At 38.1% G+C, this 12,837-nt stretch overlaps 1 protein-coding gene across 1 annotated transcript; it reads left to right on the top strand.

The window, feature by feature from the left end:
• The first annotated feature begins 135 nt into the window (after positions 1-135).
• LOC140857075 (uncharacterized) lies at positions 136-1,263 on the top strand. The gene is made up of 4 exons (XM_073255356.1): positions 136-256; positions 417-518; positions 612-971; positions 1,073-1,263. Exons 2-4 carry the CDS (start codon positions 462-464, stop codon positions 1,148-1,150), a joined length of 495 nt encoding a protein of 164 aa, XP_073111457.1. The 5' UTR covers positions 136-256; positions 417-461; the 3' UTR covers positions 1,151-1,263.
• The last annotated feature ends 11,574 nt before the right edge of the window (positions 1,264-12,837 follow it).

The raw sequence follows: 12,837 nt of genomic DNA, 5'->3' as shown, positions 1-12,837 counted from the left end.
TGATGTACCCCCTCATCAGTGGATGGAGTTGGTTCATTATTGGTTCTCCGAGAGGGCACAGGTATATTATCTGTTTATTATCTTTTTTTTCTAAATATTTTATAAAAATATTGATTTTTATTATATATTATATATATAACAAGTTCTTTACTTTATTTTACAGACTTATTCTGCTATTGGTAGAGCTGCACGAGCAGCTCAGTCTGTTCCTCATACATCGGGGTCGAAGAGTTATGCACGACTCCGACAGGAGTTTGTATATTCCTTAAACTTTCATAATTAACTTTTAATTTTTATGTTGAAATATTTATATAACTAATATCATTATGTATCGTAGACCATGTCTGTATCATGATACTCATATATTTTTTTAAATTATTATAACTGTTTGCTTAAAATTAAAATTATTTGTGTAGGAGGATGAGCATGGGAGGGAACCCGGACAAGTGGAGTTTTACCGGATGACTCATACTCATCAGGATGGTACTTTTGTTCGAGATGAGTCGAGAGATTTATATGTACGGCATTATTAATATTATATTTTTTGCAATGATTTAAATTTAATTTTGTTAGCTATTAATGTATAACTTTTGTTTTCAAAAAAAATACAGGAGAGGGCTACATCTCTCATTGCGGAGCGTGACGACGAGTCCGCAGCATCTACGCAGCAGAGCCGTATCGAGGCCGAGGTGTTCACAGAGTTGATGGGACCAGAGCGCTACGGCCGAGTGAGGGGTTATGGAGTAGGAGTCACCCCCACTCAGTTATCTGAGGTTAGTAGATATACGCAGCATGCTGCAGCAGATGCTCAGGATTCACGCGTTCGCAGACTCGAGGCGGAGATACAGGAGATTAGACAGAGTCGTGCCGCTGAGATGGAGGAGATGCGACAGAGCCGTGCCGAGATGCAGGCCATGAGGGGACAGATTGATCGCCTTACATCTTTATTAGAGATGTATGGTTCATCTCAGGTAAACACATAATATTAAATATATATTTTTGTATTAATTTAATGATTTATATATTTTTATTTATAGATATGCAAATCATGCTTTTGATATGTTTCTTGTAGGCTCCTGGCATATCAGGCACCCGTCGAGATAGCGGCACGTCACGTGGAGACAACGACGACCATCCGCCTGCAGATTGATATTATTTTATTTTTATTATATTTTTATATTTATTTATATTACTCTTGATTGTAATGGACGATTAGTACTTTATTTTTATTTATATAAAATATTATCTTTTGGTTTGATTAAATTTTCTATTTAAGTTTGCTTTTGATGTGAATGATGGTGATTGTACAGGTGTGAATGTGAATGTGGTGATTGTACAGGTTTATGTTCGAATAATTGATATGATTTCGTACAGGAATGTATTGTATTCTTCTTTTTTTTTGTAGATAATATCTGTATTTTTTTTTTCTCTTAAAACCTTTAACGACGCTTATAAGCGTCGTTAAAATTATTTTAACGACGCTTATAAGCGTCGTTAAAGACAAAAAGCCGACGCTTCGAAAAGCGTCTTGGTAGAGTGGATGACGCAGAGTCATTAACGACGCTAAAAAGCACCGTTAAAATTGCTTTTTGTGACGCTTTAAAGCGTCGTTAAAAATATATTTAACGACGCTTATAAGCGTCGTTAAGACATGTTTAACGATGCTTATAAGCGCCGTTAATGTTAATTTTTACGACGCTTTAAAGCGTCGTTAAAAAATAACGACGCTTTTAAAAAGCGTCGGCGCTGTTCGTCTCCACTCTTACATAGGCGACGCTTTGCCGACGCTTTTCGAAGCGTCGTAAAGAGAAATAGCGACGCTTTAAAGCGTCGTTAATGACCATTAATAGCGTCGTTAATGACCATTCTTCCTGTAGTGCGATGTTATAGTAAGATTTTATCAGTATGGGGGCCGGTACCAAGATGGCAAATCTTATTTTTATCCATGCCTTAGACTTTCCCATGCAAGGTTGAATGCTTGGACTTGATCCTATCCCAACCATATTTATCGATTCTAAGAAGATACTGGCACTGAGTGTGAGAAAATTTTGCTATAGGTGGCCAAAATTTGCTGCACTATCTCTGATTCCTAAAAGGGAGTTTGATTCTCTTTCTTCTTTTTACGTGATCCATTAGGAGGCAAATGCTCCAGCACTACAGCAAAATTCATCTGGTAAGAAAAAAGTGCCTGTAGGATCCCTTGACGAGTTTTATTGCTTCCTGACTCTTACTTGGTACTTTAGGGAAGTATGAAGGACCTCAATTCCCATAGTAAAGCAATTTACAGTCTCCATGCTTCCTTCCATCTATCCATATGGTGTTGCATTTCACAAAACTATCATCATTACCGTTGAGAAAAATTCCAGCTGTAGGCAGGATGAGACTTGAGCACACAACCTGATCCTTGTTGTTGAGGTCTCAGTCAGGCCTAAATATTGTGGTGGGACTTGATCTTGAGTTTGAAAATAGTCTTGTTGCTCAGGTCTGGTTAGAAAATGAGCTGATTATAGAGGGAGGAGCCACTCTGGCCTTAACCTTGCTCAGCTGATCTGGTCCATCAAGACAAGGACTTAATAAGTCCAGATCTGGTAAAAGTAAATGCATTCAAAACAAGTGAGCAGGGAGAGGGTCAAAATCAAAATGCTGGTTGCTTCAAAAGGTAGACTACAGCTGGTAAATTAAGCTAAACTTTTAAACTCTAGTCGTAACTTTTCCCTGGCATTTGTTCAAAAATTTGGTTGTTTATCATTGAATCTGGGGGTTGTCACAGTATTTGCAACAAAATTTTAGAATTTTCGTTCATGATATTTTCACATAAGAAAGCTTGCATTTACATAATAGAGAATTCCAACTTCTTATATTGGTGATATGGAGTTGATTCTCAAGTTCTTGGAAGAGACTAGGGCCATGAAAGTACACAACCTTTTGAAATTATTAGTGTCAGTTGCTTTGGTCAATATGCCTATCCTTCAAAGCTCTACTTAGCTTTGAATCTCTAGCAACGCAAGGCCAAGGGAATGCCCAACTTATCTCACAAGTTCTCTCTCTCTCTCTGCTTTTTTGGAGAAGGAAGAACACCTAGCTTTCTTGTATTCCTCACGCCTCCCCCTTCATCGCTTTTAGATGGTGCCTGATAATGGTGTTTGTGCCATGTGAAGATAAGATGATGGAAACCTTAGGGTGCCTCCTCTTTTGTTAGAAAAATGAAGGCACCAGGGTGCCTATGGATGGAGACCAAGAGTTCTCAGTGGTCTTTGCTTCCACAAGAATAATCCATTCACTATGATCTAATTCACCTGCCCTGATTTATTTGAAACCCAATTCACTCTTTTCTCTATCTATGTCCATCTCCAATTAACCAATTGTAGGCCCAATTGAGCAAAATTTCAATTAATTCTACTAATTAACCTGAGGGGGTATTTGGTTCGCATTCGGAATCAAAATCGAAATGAAAATCGGAATGGATTGGAATCAGAATGGCCAAATCCCTCGAAGCATTTGGTTTATGACTAAAATCGAAATCGAAATCGGAACAGAAATGAAAATATGAATCCATAGGAGAGAGTGGAGATTGAGTTTTAGATAGATTGGGCCATTCCTATTCCATTTCGAAATCGGAATCGGAATGGGACTACTCCCAACCAAATAGTTAGAATAGGAGTTATCCATTCCCATTCCGATTTCGGACCCTCACTCCCACCAACCAAGCATCTTCTGAGTTTATTTACTGTACATCATTCACTAACCCAATCCAATTTACTTCCGATTACCTATCAATTCATCTACCTCTCTCTCGACTAATGATTTTAGTGTTCAATTAGACTTCCTCAAGCCTAGTTTAATCAATTTCCACATATGCAAGTCGATTGGATCCAACATAGTTTGGTTTTGAGCCTAAATTTGATGATTTTTGAAACTAGGACAAATGTGATCCATCTGGGTTCAAAATTAAAATATGGTCTCTCCCCATTGATATTCTAGTTAAAATTTCATACTTTGGACATCTCTATCATCAAAAAATGAAAGGAAAAGGGTAAGAACATCAAATAGATCTAAATAATTTTAAGCTCTAACTAACTTTTCCTCCTATAATTAAAAAGATATGTACTCCTAGCCTTTAGATCTAGGACAGAGTATCCCATCTATTAGACCAAGCTTTGATGTATGGCTCTTTCCTTAAACCAATCTTAAGATACCACTTAGTGCCTGCTTAGATGTTTGGGCCCAAAATCCTATGGCATTCGTGCATTGGACCACGACAACCAAGTTAGACTAGGTTAGGCTCATATTTATAAGATCCCAGAGAACTATTGGAGTGGGCAGGTCTTTTTTTCTCTCTATGGGATTCGGACCAGTCCACTCTAATAGTTCTTTGGATATTTATAAAGATAGGTCTAGTTGAGCCTGATTTAGCTGGTTGGCTTAGTCCAAGCTATGAATCTTATGGGATTTTGAGCTCAGACATCTAAACAGACCCTTAATATTCTCTTAACCCTCTTTTTAGTTTAAAAAAATAAAAAAGCAAACTCTATGATTAATTCCTCCTATAGGTATGAATACCCTCCTAGAGGAGAGAATTGAAAACCTTCAAACTATTATAGTCCCTCTTTGATTTGATCTCTTAGCTTTTGGTTAGGTTGGCTCTTCCTTCTTCCTTCTATCCCAATTTCCTTGAATCTAAGTCTCCTAATTTTGAGGAACCACTCCAATTAGAGATCCAAGAAGGCTTAGACCAAAGAAGGGTTTAAGCTACATGAGATCTCCAAAGGATCTCTTCAAGAAAGGAGAAAGCAAGTTGGATCATACTGACCCTGCATTGTAGGAGCACCCTTTTTCTTTTTTCTTTTGATTTCTTTATTATGATCTTCTGATACCAATGAATAGCATCCATTATTAATTGAATTGATATGAGTAAATTTTTTTGCTCCTCAATTATGAATTACTTGTGTCTCTTTTAGTCTCTTTACTTATTTTTCGTTTCTCTTGGGTCCTGGTTTAATAGCATATGAGCAGGTGGTTGGAATTCAAGACTCTTTGACCTAATCACTTAGAGTCCTTCAATAATCCAAGCCCTAATTATGTATTCAAGTGTGTGCAAAGGAGGCTTGACTTTTGGTTTCTAACTCCAGCCACCATGCAGCTACTCAGTAGCACATGATGTCCTCGACCCCCTTTCAAATAAGAAAATATAGGCCTAAGGCTAACGGGGGTGCCTCACTTTAAAACCTTTCCTAATAATACCCTTAAGCCTTACTCAAGGCTTGGAATTCAATGACCATCTTGTTAGATGTGTGCCCTAGATACCAGATTGGCTGACACATTCCTGTACAAATCTAAGGACAAATTTATAATTTTGACTATAAATGAATAAAAAGATTATTCTACTATCACATTGTGTACATTATGTCTGTGATACATCCTTTGAGTTAGTAGGAATGTTAATTCATATTTTTAAGAGTTGAAAATTTAAGGCATGAATTTACATAACTAACTCATAAACAGCTCCTGACCATAGGATCATCACGAGGATGGTGATCGATCCGAAAGGTTGGTGTACGATCGCTTTCTTAGAGTAGATATGTCTTGAGTCTATGGTGTAGAGACACCAGAGCGAAAGTACAGGTATTCGTTGAGAACGAGAATACTGAGCGTGACCACCTCGAGCAGTCATAAGGAAGTCTACCTTCTCGTCGATGACTAGCTCGATGCTGCAGCTGTGTGTTTAGTTCTTTGATCTGAGGTACATCGACAGTTCACCTTGAGTGTGTTATAGTTTGACTATACCATAACTCGATCTCCTAGTCATTTGAAATCCTGAGGTGTATGTTGGTTATAGCATATTCATTGTAGGAACCAAATCGTACCAAGATGGGATCTATCAACCTCGGTAGATTAGAGAAGTAGTCCTATGATGATCGAAAGATCGAGTCCTTAAGCCCATGGCCATGGCAGAGTGAAATAATGGAAAATAATTTTTCATTAGGGTTTCACATCAGACTCGGATCGATTGATTGATTCATATGACTGATGTTGGATTTGACGAGTTCACCTTAACCCTAATTCAGTCGGAACTCATGATAGAGGAACTCAATCACACAAGTAGCTGCACCGAGAGGTTCATCTTCAGTTCTGATGGGTTGCCACCATATACTGCTAGGTGTCACTGATGAATTTTGGGAGCAATTAAAATGATCTTGATGATCGATCATTCTAATTGTCTGAATCAGAAGAGTTCTGATCCATCGAAAGAAGTTTCGATGATGTCGATGATGAGATCACGACATATCTCATTACCATACGGAAATGAACCTAACTGGATCACACAAATAAGAGTTAAGGTCTGGATGTCATCAATTGAGCTAGCCCAGTTCAATTGATTTGGATTAGATCCAATTAGGTTCAAAAAAATCATACTAGCACACGATTGAGCCTAACTTTCTCTTCGTATAATCTTTTCTATCTTGACTGAGCCAAATGTGATTTGACTCACCCAGAGAATCTTGAGAAGGTTTCTCTCAGTCTGTCTGAAGCCAGTCCAGCTCAGAAAAGATTTATCTTAATTCATGAGATGAATTAAGGACAAACACCTACTAATTTCTGTCACCTGTCATTTTTCATTTTCGAACATCGATCAAATATTGACCCATGGACCTTGGACTGAAGGCCACTTGGCAAGAGGTCATTGGAGAGTTTTTGTGAAGTGTCCACCTGCTAAATTCAGCCTCAAAGTGGGTGCCATAATCAGATTGGGCTTGCACCCCAATTGGATAAGGATCAGAGTCCCATGAGATGAGAACTCTGATGCCTCGATCAACTTGGACTGTTGGGCGCCAACCTCACTGGGCTTATCTAGTGTTGGCACCAACAGTAGGAGAGATTGTGGAGATTCTCATCTGATGTGATCAGATGATATCACTCCATCAATCAAAATTTTTTAGAATTAATTAAAACTTTTTGATTGGTCGAATGATGTGGCACTGCGTGGCACAGCAGGGTCTATTTAAACCCTGTCTGCGCCTAGGGTTAGATGATGATGCACCATACCCAGCAAAAACTTGAAACCCCTCCACCTCTCCATGCCTCCTCTGGTCCTCTCTCTCTCCTCTTCATGCTCAAGAAGTTGGGCATCTATCTGGTGCTAATCCAAGGCGTGGTGGCAGCCTGATCAAGAGGCTGCAGCAATCTGTCGAGAAGCCACTGCTCCAGCTTCAGAAGGTCTTTTGAAGAACTTTCAGATCTGATTTTTGGAGCGAAGATTCGTGAGGAGAAGATGATCTAGATCCTACTCGATTGGATACCAGTCGAGGCCAGGTGACTGCATGGCTACATCAGAACCTTGGGCATCGCTGCGATCATCTATAGGGTAATCAAATTACCCTAAAGGTATTTCTCTATTCCTCATATTTTTAGATTTAATTATAGATTTAATATCAAATAATAGCAATTAAATCTAATAGATTTTAGATCTGAAATAATCGTAAAAATTTTTTTAAAATATTCCACCCCAGATCTCATTAGATCTGGTAGATCCTACGATGGAAAAAGCTAGTTTTTCCTTCAACTGGTATCAGAGCCAGATTGATGGCTCTATTTCAGATCTAATTTAGATCTGATTTTTATTTTTATTTATCTGATATTAATGAATTTTAGATGTCACATCAGATATGATAGGATCTGAAAATAAAAAATTTAAAATTAAATCTAAGTAAATCTAACATGTATGAGATGCATGACTAGACTAGAAATAGTTTAATCTATGAATAGTCTTATAGTTTTATATTTTAATGTAATTAAAATATAAATTTAATTTAATTTATTCTTTATTTTTTTAATATTATAAATATTATATTCAGATCAAAAAATAAAAAATAAAATTTAATTAATACATAAGATTGATCTGTTACATGCCTAGACTAGTTGTAGAATTATTCTAGTAACTGTCTAGAATAGATTTCATATTGAATAGTTCAATTTAAATCTTATTTTTTAGATGTTGCATGTGATGCATCAGATCTGAAAACATGCTAATTAGATCAGATTTTAATACATGAGATGTATGCAAAGCAAGTATAAGTTAGATCTGAAATTATATATGTGATATGTAACTTAGATCTAACTAGTTTTGTAGTTAAATTAATATTTCTGATTAAGGTATTCATCATGGCCATCCGATCATAAGAACAAAATAGGGTTTAAGACCCTCTCCTCTCATTCAATGGGATGTTCTTATGGCGTGTCGGGGTGCTGCGCGTTCATCATTAATCAGAAATCAAATTTACTTTTCTGCAAAATCCTAGATCCTGAAACCCTAGGATTTATTTTACATATTTTGTTTATGAACCCAAGACTTGATTAATGAATTAAGCTTATAAAATTAAATTAGGTCTAAAATTGAGAATTTCAGATCTAAGTTATTTTCATAAAATTGGGTTCAGGCTTGAGTAGCTCAATTAGGTCTAGCGGTTGATCAAACCGAATCAAAAGTTGGTTAGGTGGGATAATGAAAGCTAATAATTGACCGACCTAATAGGATTAAGTTTAGGTCAAGGTCGAATCATATTCAGATATGACTCGATCAAGTTAAGACCTAATTTGGCTCAGTGGTTAGAGCCTGGATTGTAGGCTAACCCCATTGATTTTGATTCGACAATTTGGTGTCTAAGATAAGTTGGGTAGATACGATCGACTGATTTTTAATTGGGAGCTACTCGACTCGAATACGTTCTTGTCAAGTTAATGGCATATCCCTTCCACCGGTCTCACTTACCTAGCCATATGTGTCGATCCAGTTCTGATTTGAGGTGGCTAACAATTCGAGCTAACCCATGTCACTAGGTTCGTCATAATTGTTATGACTATGTCAAGTCAAGTTTAATGAGACCTAAATCAAATCTCTCTAAGAAAATATTAAGTCTAAGGTCTTCCATCATTATGGATGTGCGGGTCCTTCCCGGAGTTGATTGTTCTCAACTGGTTACCGTTGCTCAGTTGCACCAGGAAGACGCAACTATATCCATTAGGCATTGGATGCTATGGATTAGAGGATGGGTCGTGCTCAATATTCTGGATACGGTGAGGGATCCAATCAGGAATCTAGTTCGTGCAAATGGTGGGTCTGACTTAACTAAGAATTGAAGCAATATTTCGGGCACAGTGAGCTTCATGAATTAGAGAACAAGTTTTGGGTGCACCATGATTAAAGAATCATTGGACAAGAGTTGTCCATTCATCGGTTGACCCATCACCAATAACTGTTAGGTGAGATGGTGAGCCAGTTGGTGAGACCGCACCACCCACTAAAAATCACTAATTACGGAGATTTTCACATCTCTACCTAGGGAGTGTAGAGATCTGAGAAAATAGTGAGAGCCTAATTTGTTTAAAAATAAAATTCCTAAATAAATTGGTTAAGTCTGATTACAAAATCTAACTAAAAATTTTTGACTCTCTACAGGAAACATGTCTGCGTCCAACCCCCTGACCAAAATACTAGACACCCACAGATTGACTGGATCCAATTTCAAGGATTGGTTGAGAAACTACAGAATTATTCTGGATTCTGAGAAACTGACTCATATTTTGGACCAGGACCCACCTGCCATGCCAGCATGTCCGACTACTGAACAAATAGCATCTCTGGAAAAGTGGACGGATGATGATAACAAAGCCAGGTACTACATGTTGGGTGCCATGTCTGATGACTTGCAGTGCCAGCATGATAATATTATGACTACTCATCAAATGTTGGCTCACCTACAAGAGTTATTTGGTGAACAAAGTCACGCAGCCAAGTATCAAGTATGCCAAAGACTTTTTTAAGGCTAAAATGCGTGATGGGCAGTCAGTCCAAGATCATTGTTTGACAATGATCAAGGACCTTGAGGAGCTTGAGAAGCTCGGTGTCATCTTAGACAGAAATTTTCAGATTGATGTGATCCTTCAGTCCTTGTCTGATGCATATGGTCAGTTCATCATGAACTTTCATATGCATAAGATGCAGTGTACCTTGGCTGAGTTAATGAACATGTTGGTTACGGCTGAGCTTTCTTTGAAGGGTTGAAAAGGCTCAGTCCTTACTATGGAGTGGACTTCTTCCAAGAGAAAGTTTTTTGGAAAAAAGAAGAAGTCTGTGAAGAAGCAGAAGGTGGATGAAAAGAAGAAGAAGACAGAACCGAAGAAGAAGGCTGTTGAAAAGAAAAAATATTTTCACTGCAATTCAGACTGCCATTAGAAGCAGAACTGTCCTCAGTACCTGGCCACCCTGAAGAACAAGAAGGATGCTCCTTCTGGAGGTATGCTCATTATAGAATCTAATCTTACGATTTTCTCTGCATCCAGTTAGGTGCTTGACTCTGGTTCTAGTGCTCATTTGTGCACTTCTATGCAGGATCTTGAGGAGAGCAGGAGGCTGAGGGATGGGGATATGATCCTACGCATTGGGAATGAAACAAGAGTTGCTGCTGTGGCCGTGGGAACCTACCCTCTGCGATTACCGTTAGGATTAGATCTAGTTCTTAGAGATTGTTATTATGTGCCTGTAGCAAGCAGGAATTTGATTTCTATTTCATGTTTAACACAAGAAGGCTATGTGATTAGCTTTCATAAGAACCATTGTAATATATTTTATGAAAATAATAAAGTTGCAAATGGTTTTCTTATTAATGATCTCTATCAGCTACATATTGATGTATCTGTATTTAATATCGAGCAAAATATGAATGTCATAGGAAGTAAAAGACCTAGAGATAGTCTAAATGATAGGTATCTGTGGCACCTAAGGCTAGGTCATATAGTGGAAGACAGGATTAACAAATTGAAGAAATTCGGACTATTGAGTCTGTTGACTTTCGAGTCATATCCAGTTTGTGAATCATGTCTTCAAGGCAAAATGATCAAGTATCCTTTTATAGGACATGGAGAAAGGGTCACAGACCTACTTGCCCTAGTACATATAGATGTGTGCGGCCCATTTGATGTGTCGGCTAGAGGCAACTATGTCTACTTCATTATCTTTACCGATGATATGTCTAGGTACGGATATGTATTTTTAATGAAACGCAAGTCTGAAGCCTTTAAAAAGTTTAAAGAATTCAGACATGAGGTAGAAAAACAAACAGAAAAGTCCATTAAGGTTCTTCGATCAGATCGAGGAGATGAATATCTTAGTCGGGAGTTTTTAAACTATCTTAAGGACAATGGCATAGTCTCTCAATGGACTCCATCTGGAACGCCACAACTCAACGGGGTTTCAGAATGAAAAAATCGAACCCTATTAGATATAGTCCGTTCCATGATGAGCTTCACGAACCTCCCTGAGTTTCTTTGGGGACATTGTCTCATGACAGCAATATATGTATTGAATAGGGTTTTCTCTAAAATCGTTCCTACCATACCGTATGAGATATGACATGGTAAGAAGCCAAGTCTGAGTCATCTCAAAATTTGGGATTGTCCGGCTCATGTCAAGAGACAGCAGGCGAATAAGTTAGAGTTCAGGTCTTTTAGAGCTTGGTTCATAGGATATCCTAAAGAGTCATTATGATACTATTTCTATATTTCGGAAGACCACAATGTGATTGTGAGTCGACATGCTATTTTTCTTGAAAAATAGTTCATTCAAGATGATGGCATTGGAAGAATAATTAAGCTCAAGGAGAATGTCTCCCAAGAGCAATGAGCTAAAGAACCTGAGGAACCCAATCAATTAGAACCAGTCCTAACACAATCTCTTTCACCTCATAGATCGACTAAGATTTTTCGTCCTCCTGAAAGGTACTTAGGTACTATACAAAAGGACGTAGAGAAAATATTTCTCACGAAAAATGGGGCTCATGATGATGACCTCAAGACCTATGATGAGGCGATATCAGATATCGACTCCGAGAAATGGTTAGAGGCAATGAGATCAGAAATTGACTCGATACACTCAAACCAAGTCTAGACCTTGGTAGATCCACCTGAAGGTATTGTACCTATTAGGTGTAAATGGATCTTCAAGAGAAAGATAGGTGCAGATGGAAATGTGGAGACATTCAAGGATAGGCTCGTAGCTAAAGATTATAGTCAGCGTGAAGGTATTGACTATCAGGATACCTTCTCGTCCGTAGCCATGCTAAAATCTATCCGCACATTGCTTGCTATTGCAGCCTATTTCTATTATGAAATATGTCAGATGGATGTGAAAACGACGTTCTTAAATAGATATCTTGAGGAAGATATCTACATGGAACAGCTGCTTGGTTTCACATCTAGTGATGATGATTACAAGATCTGCAAGCTGCAAAAGTCCATTTATGGACTTAAGCAAGCATCTCGGAGTTGGAATACTCGTTTCAATGATGTGATCAAAATATTTGATTTCATCAAGAACGAGGAGGAACCATATGTGTTCAAGAAGGTCAGTGGGAGCACAGTTGTCTTCCTCATACTGTACGTAGATGACATCCTGCTAATTGAGAATGGAGAACTCCAGATTCAGGGATTTACAGACTCAGACTTTATGTCTGATATAGATGATCGAAAGTCGACATCTGGGAGTCTGTTCATTTGCAATGGTGGTGCAGTTAGCTGAAAGAATTTCAAGCAGACAGTGATTGCTGATTCCACCATAGAGGTAGAGTATATTGTTGCATCGAAAGCTGCGAAGGAGGCATTCTGGTATAAAAAATTTATCATAGAGTTTGGAGTGATGTCATCGGATGCCATCCCTCTTTACTGCGACAATAATAGTGCCATAGCCCTGGCTAAGGAGCCAAGGTCCCACCAGAAGTCCAAGCATATCAAGCGGCGATTCCATCTGATCCATGATTACCTCAAAAAAAGTTATATCAAGGTTAA

The sequence above is a fragment of the Elaeis guineensis genome, chromosome 1 (genome assembly GCF_000442705.2).
Source record: "Elaeis guineensis isolate ETL-2024a chromosome 1, EG11, whole genome shotgun sequence".
NCBI classification, from domain to species: domain Eukaryota; kingdom Viridiplantae; phylum Streptophyta; class Magnoliopsida; order Arecales; family Arecaceae; genus Elaeis; species Elaeis guineensis.
This window is presented reverse-complemented; position numbering and strand designations above follow the sequence as displayed.

Bases quoted from the DNA above. Each gene is read 5' to 3' on its own strand.
- LOC140857075 (XM_073255356.1), top strand. From the start codon at position 462: ATGACTCATACTCATCAGGATGGTACTTTTGTTCGAGATGAGTCGAGA. The intron at 519-611 runs GTACGGCATTAT...AAAAAAATACAG, and splicing joins ATGAGTCGAGAGATTTATAT to GAGAGGGCTACATCTCTCAT. The intron at 972-1,072 runs GTAAACACATAA...TGTTTCTTGTAG, and splicing joins AGATGTATGGTTCATCTCAG to GCTCCTGGCATATCAGGCAC.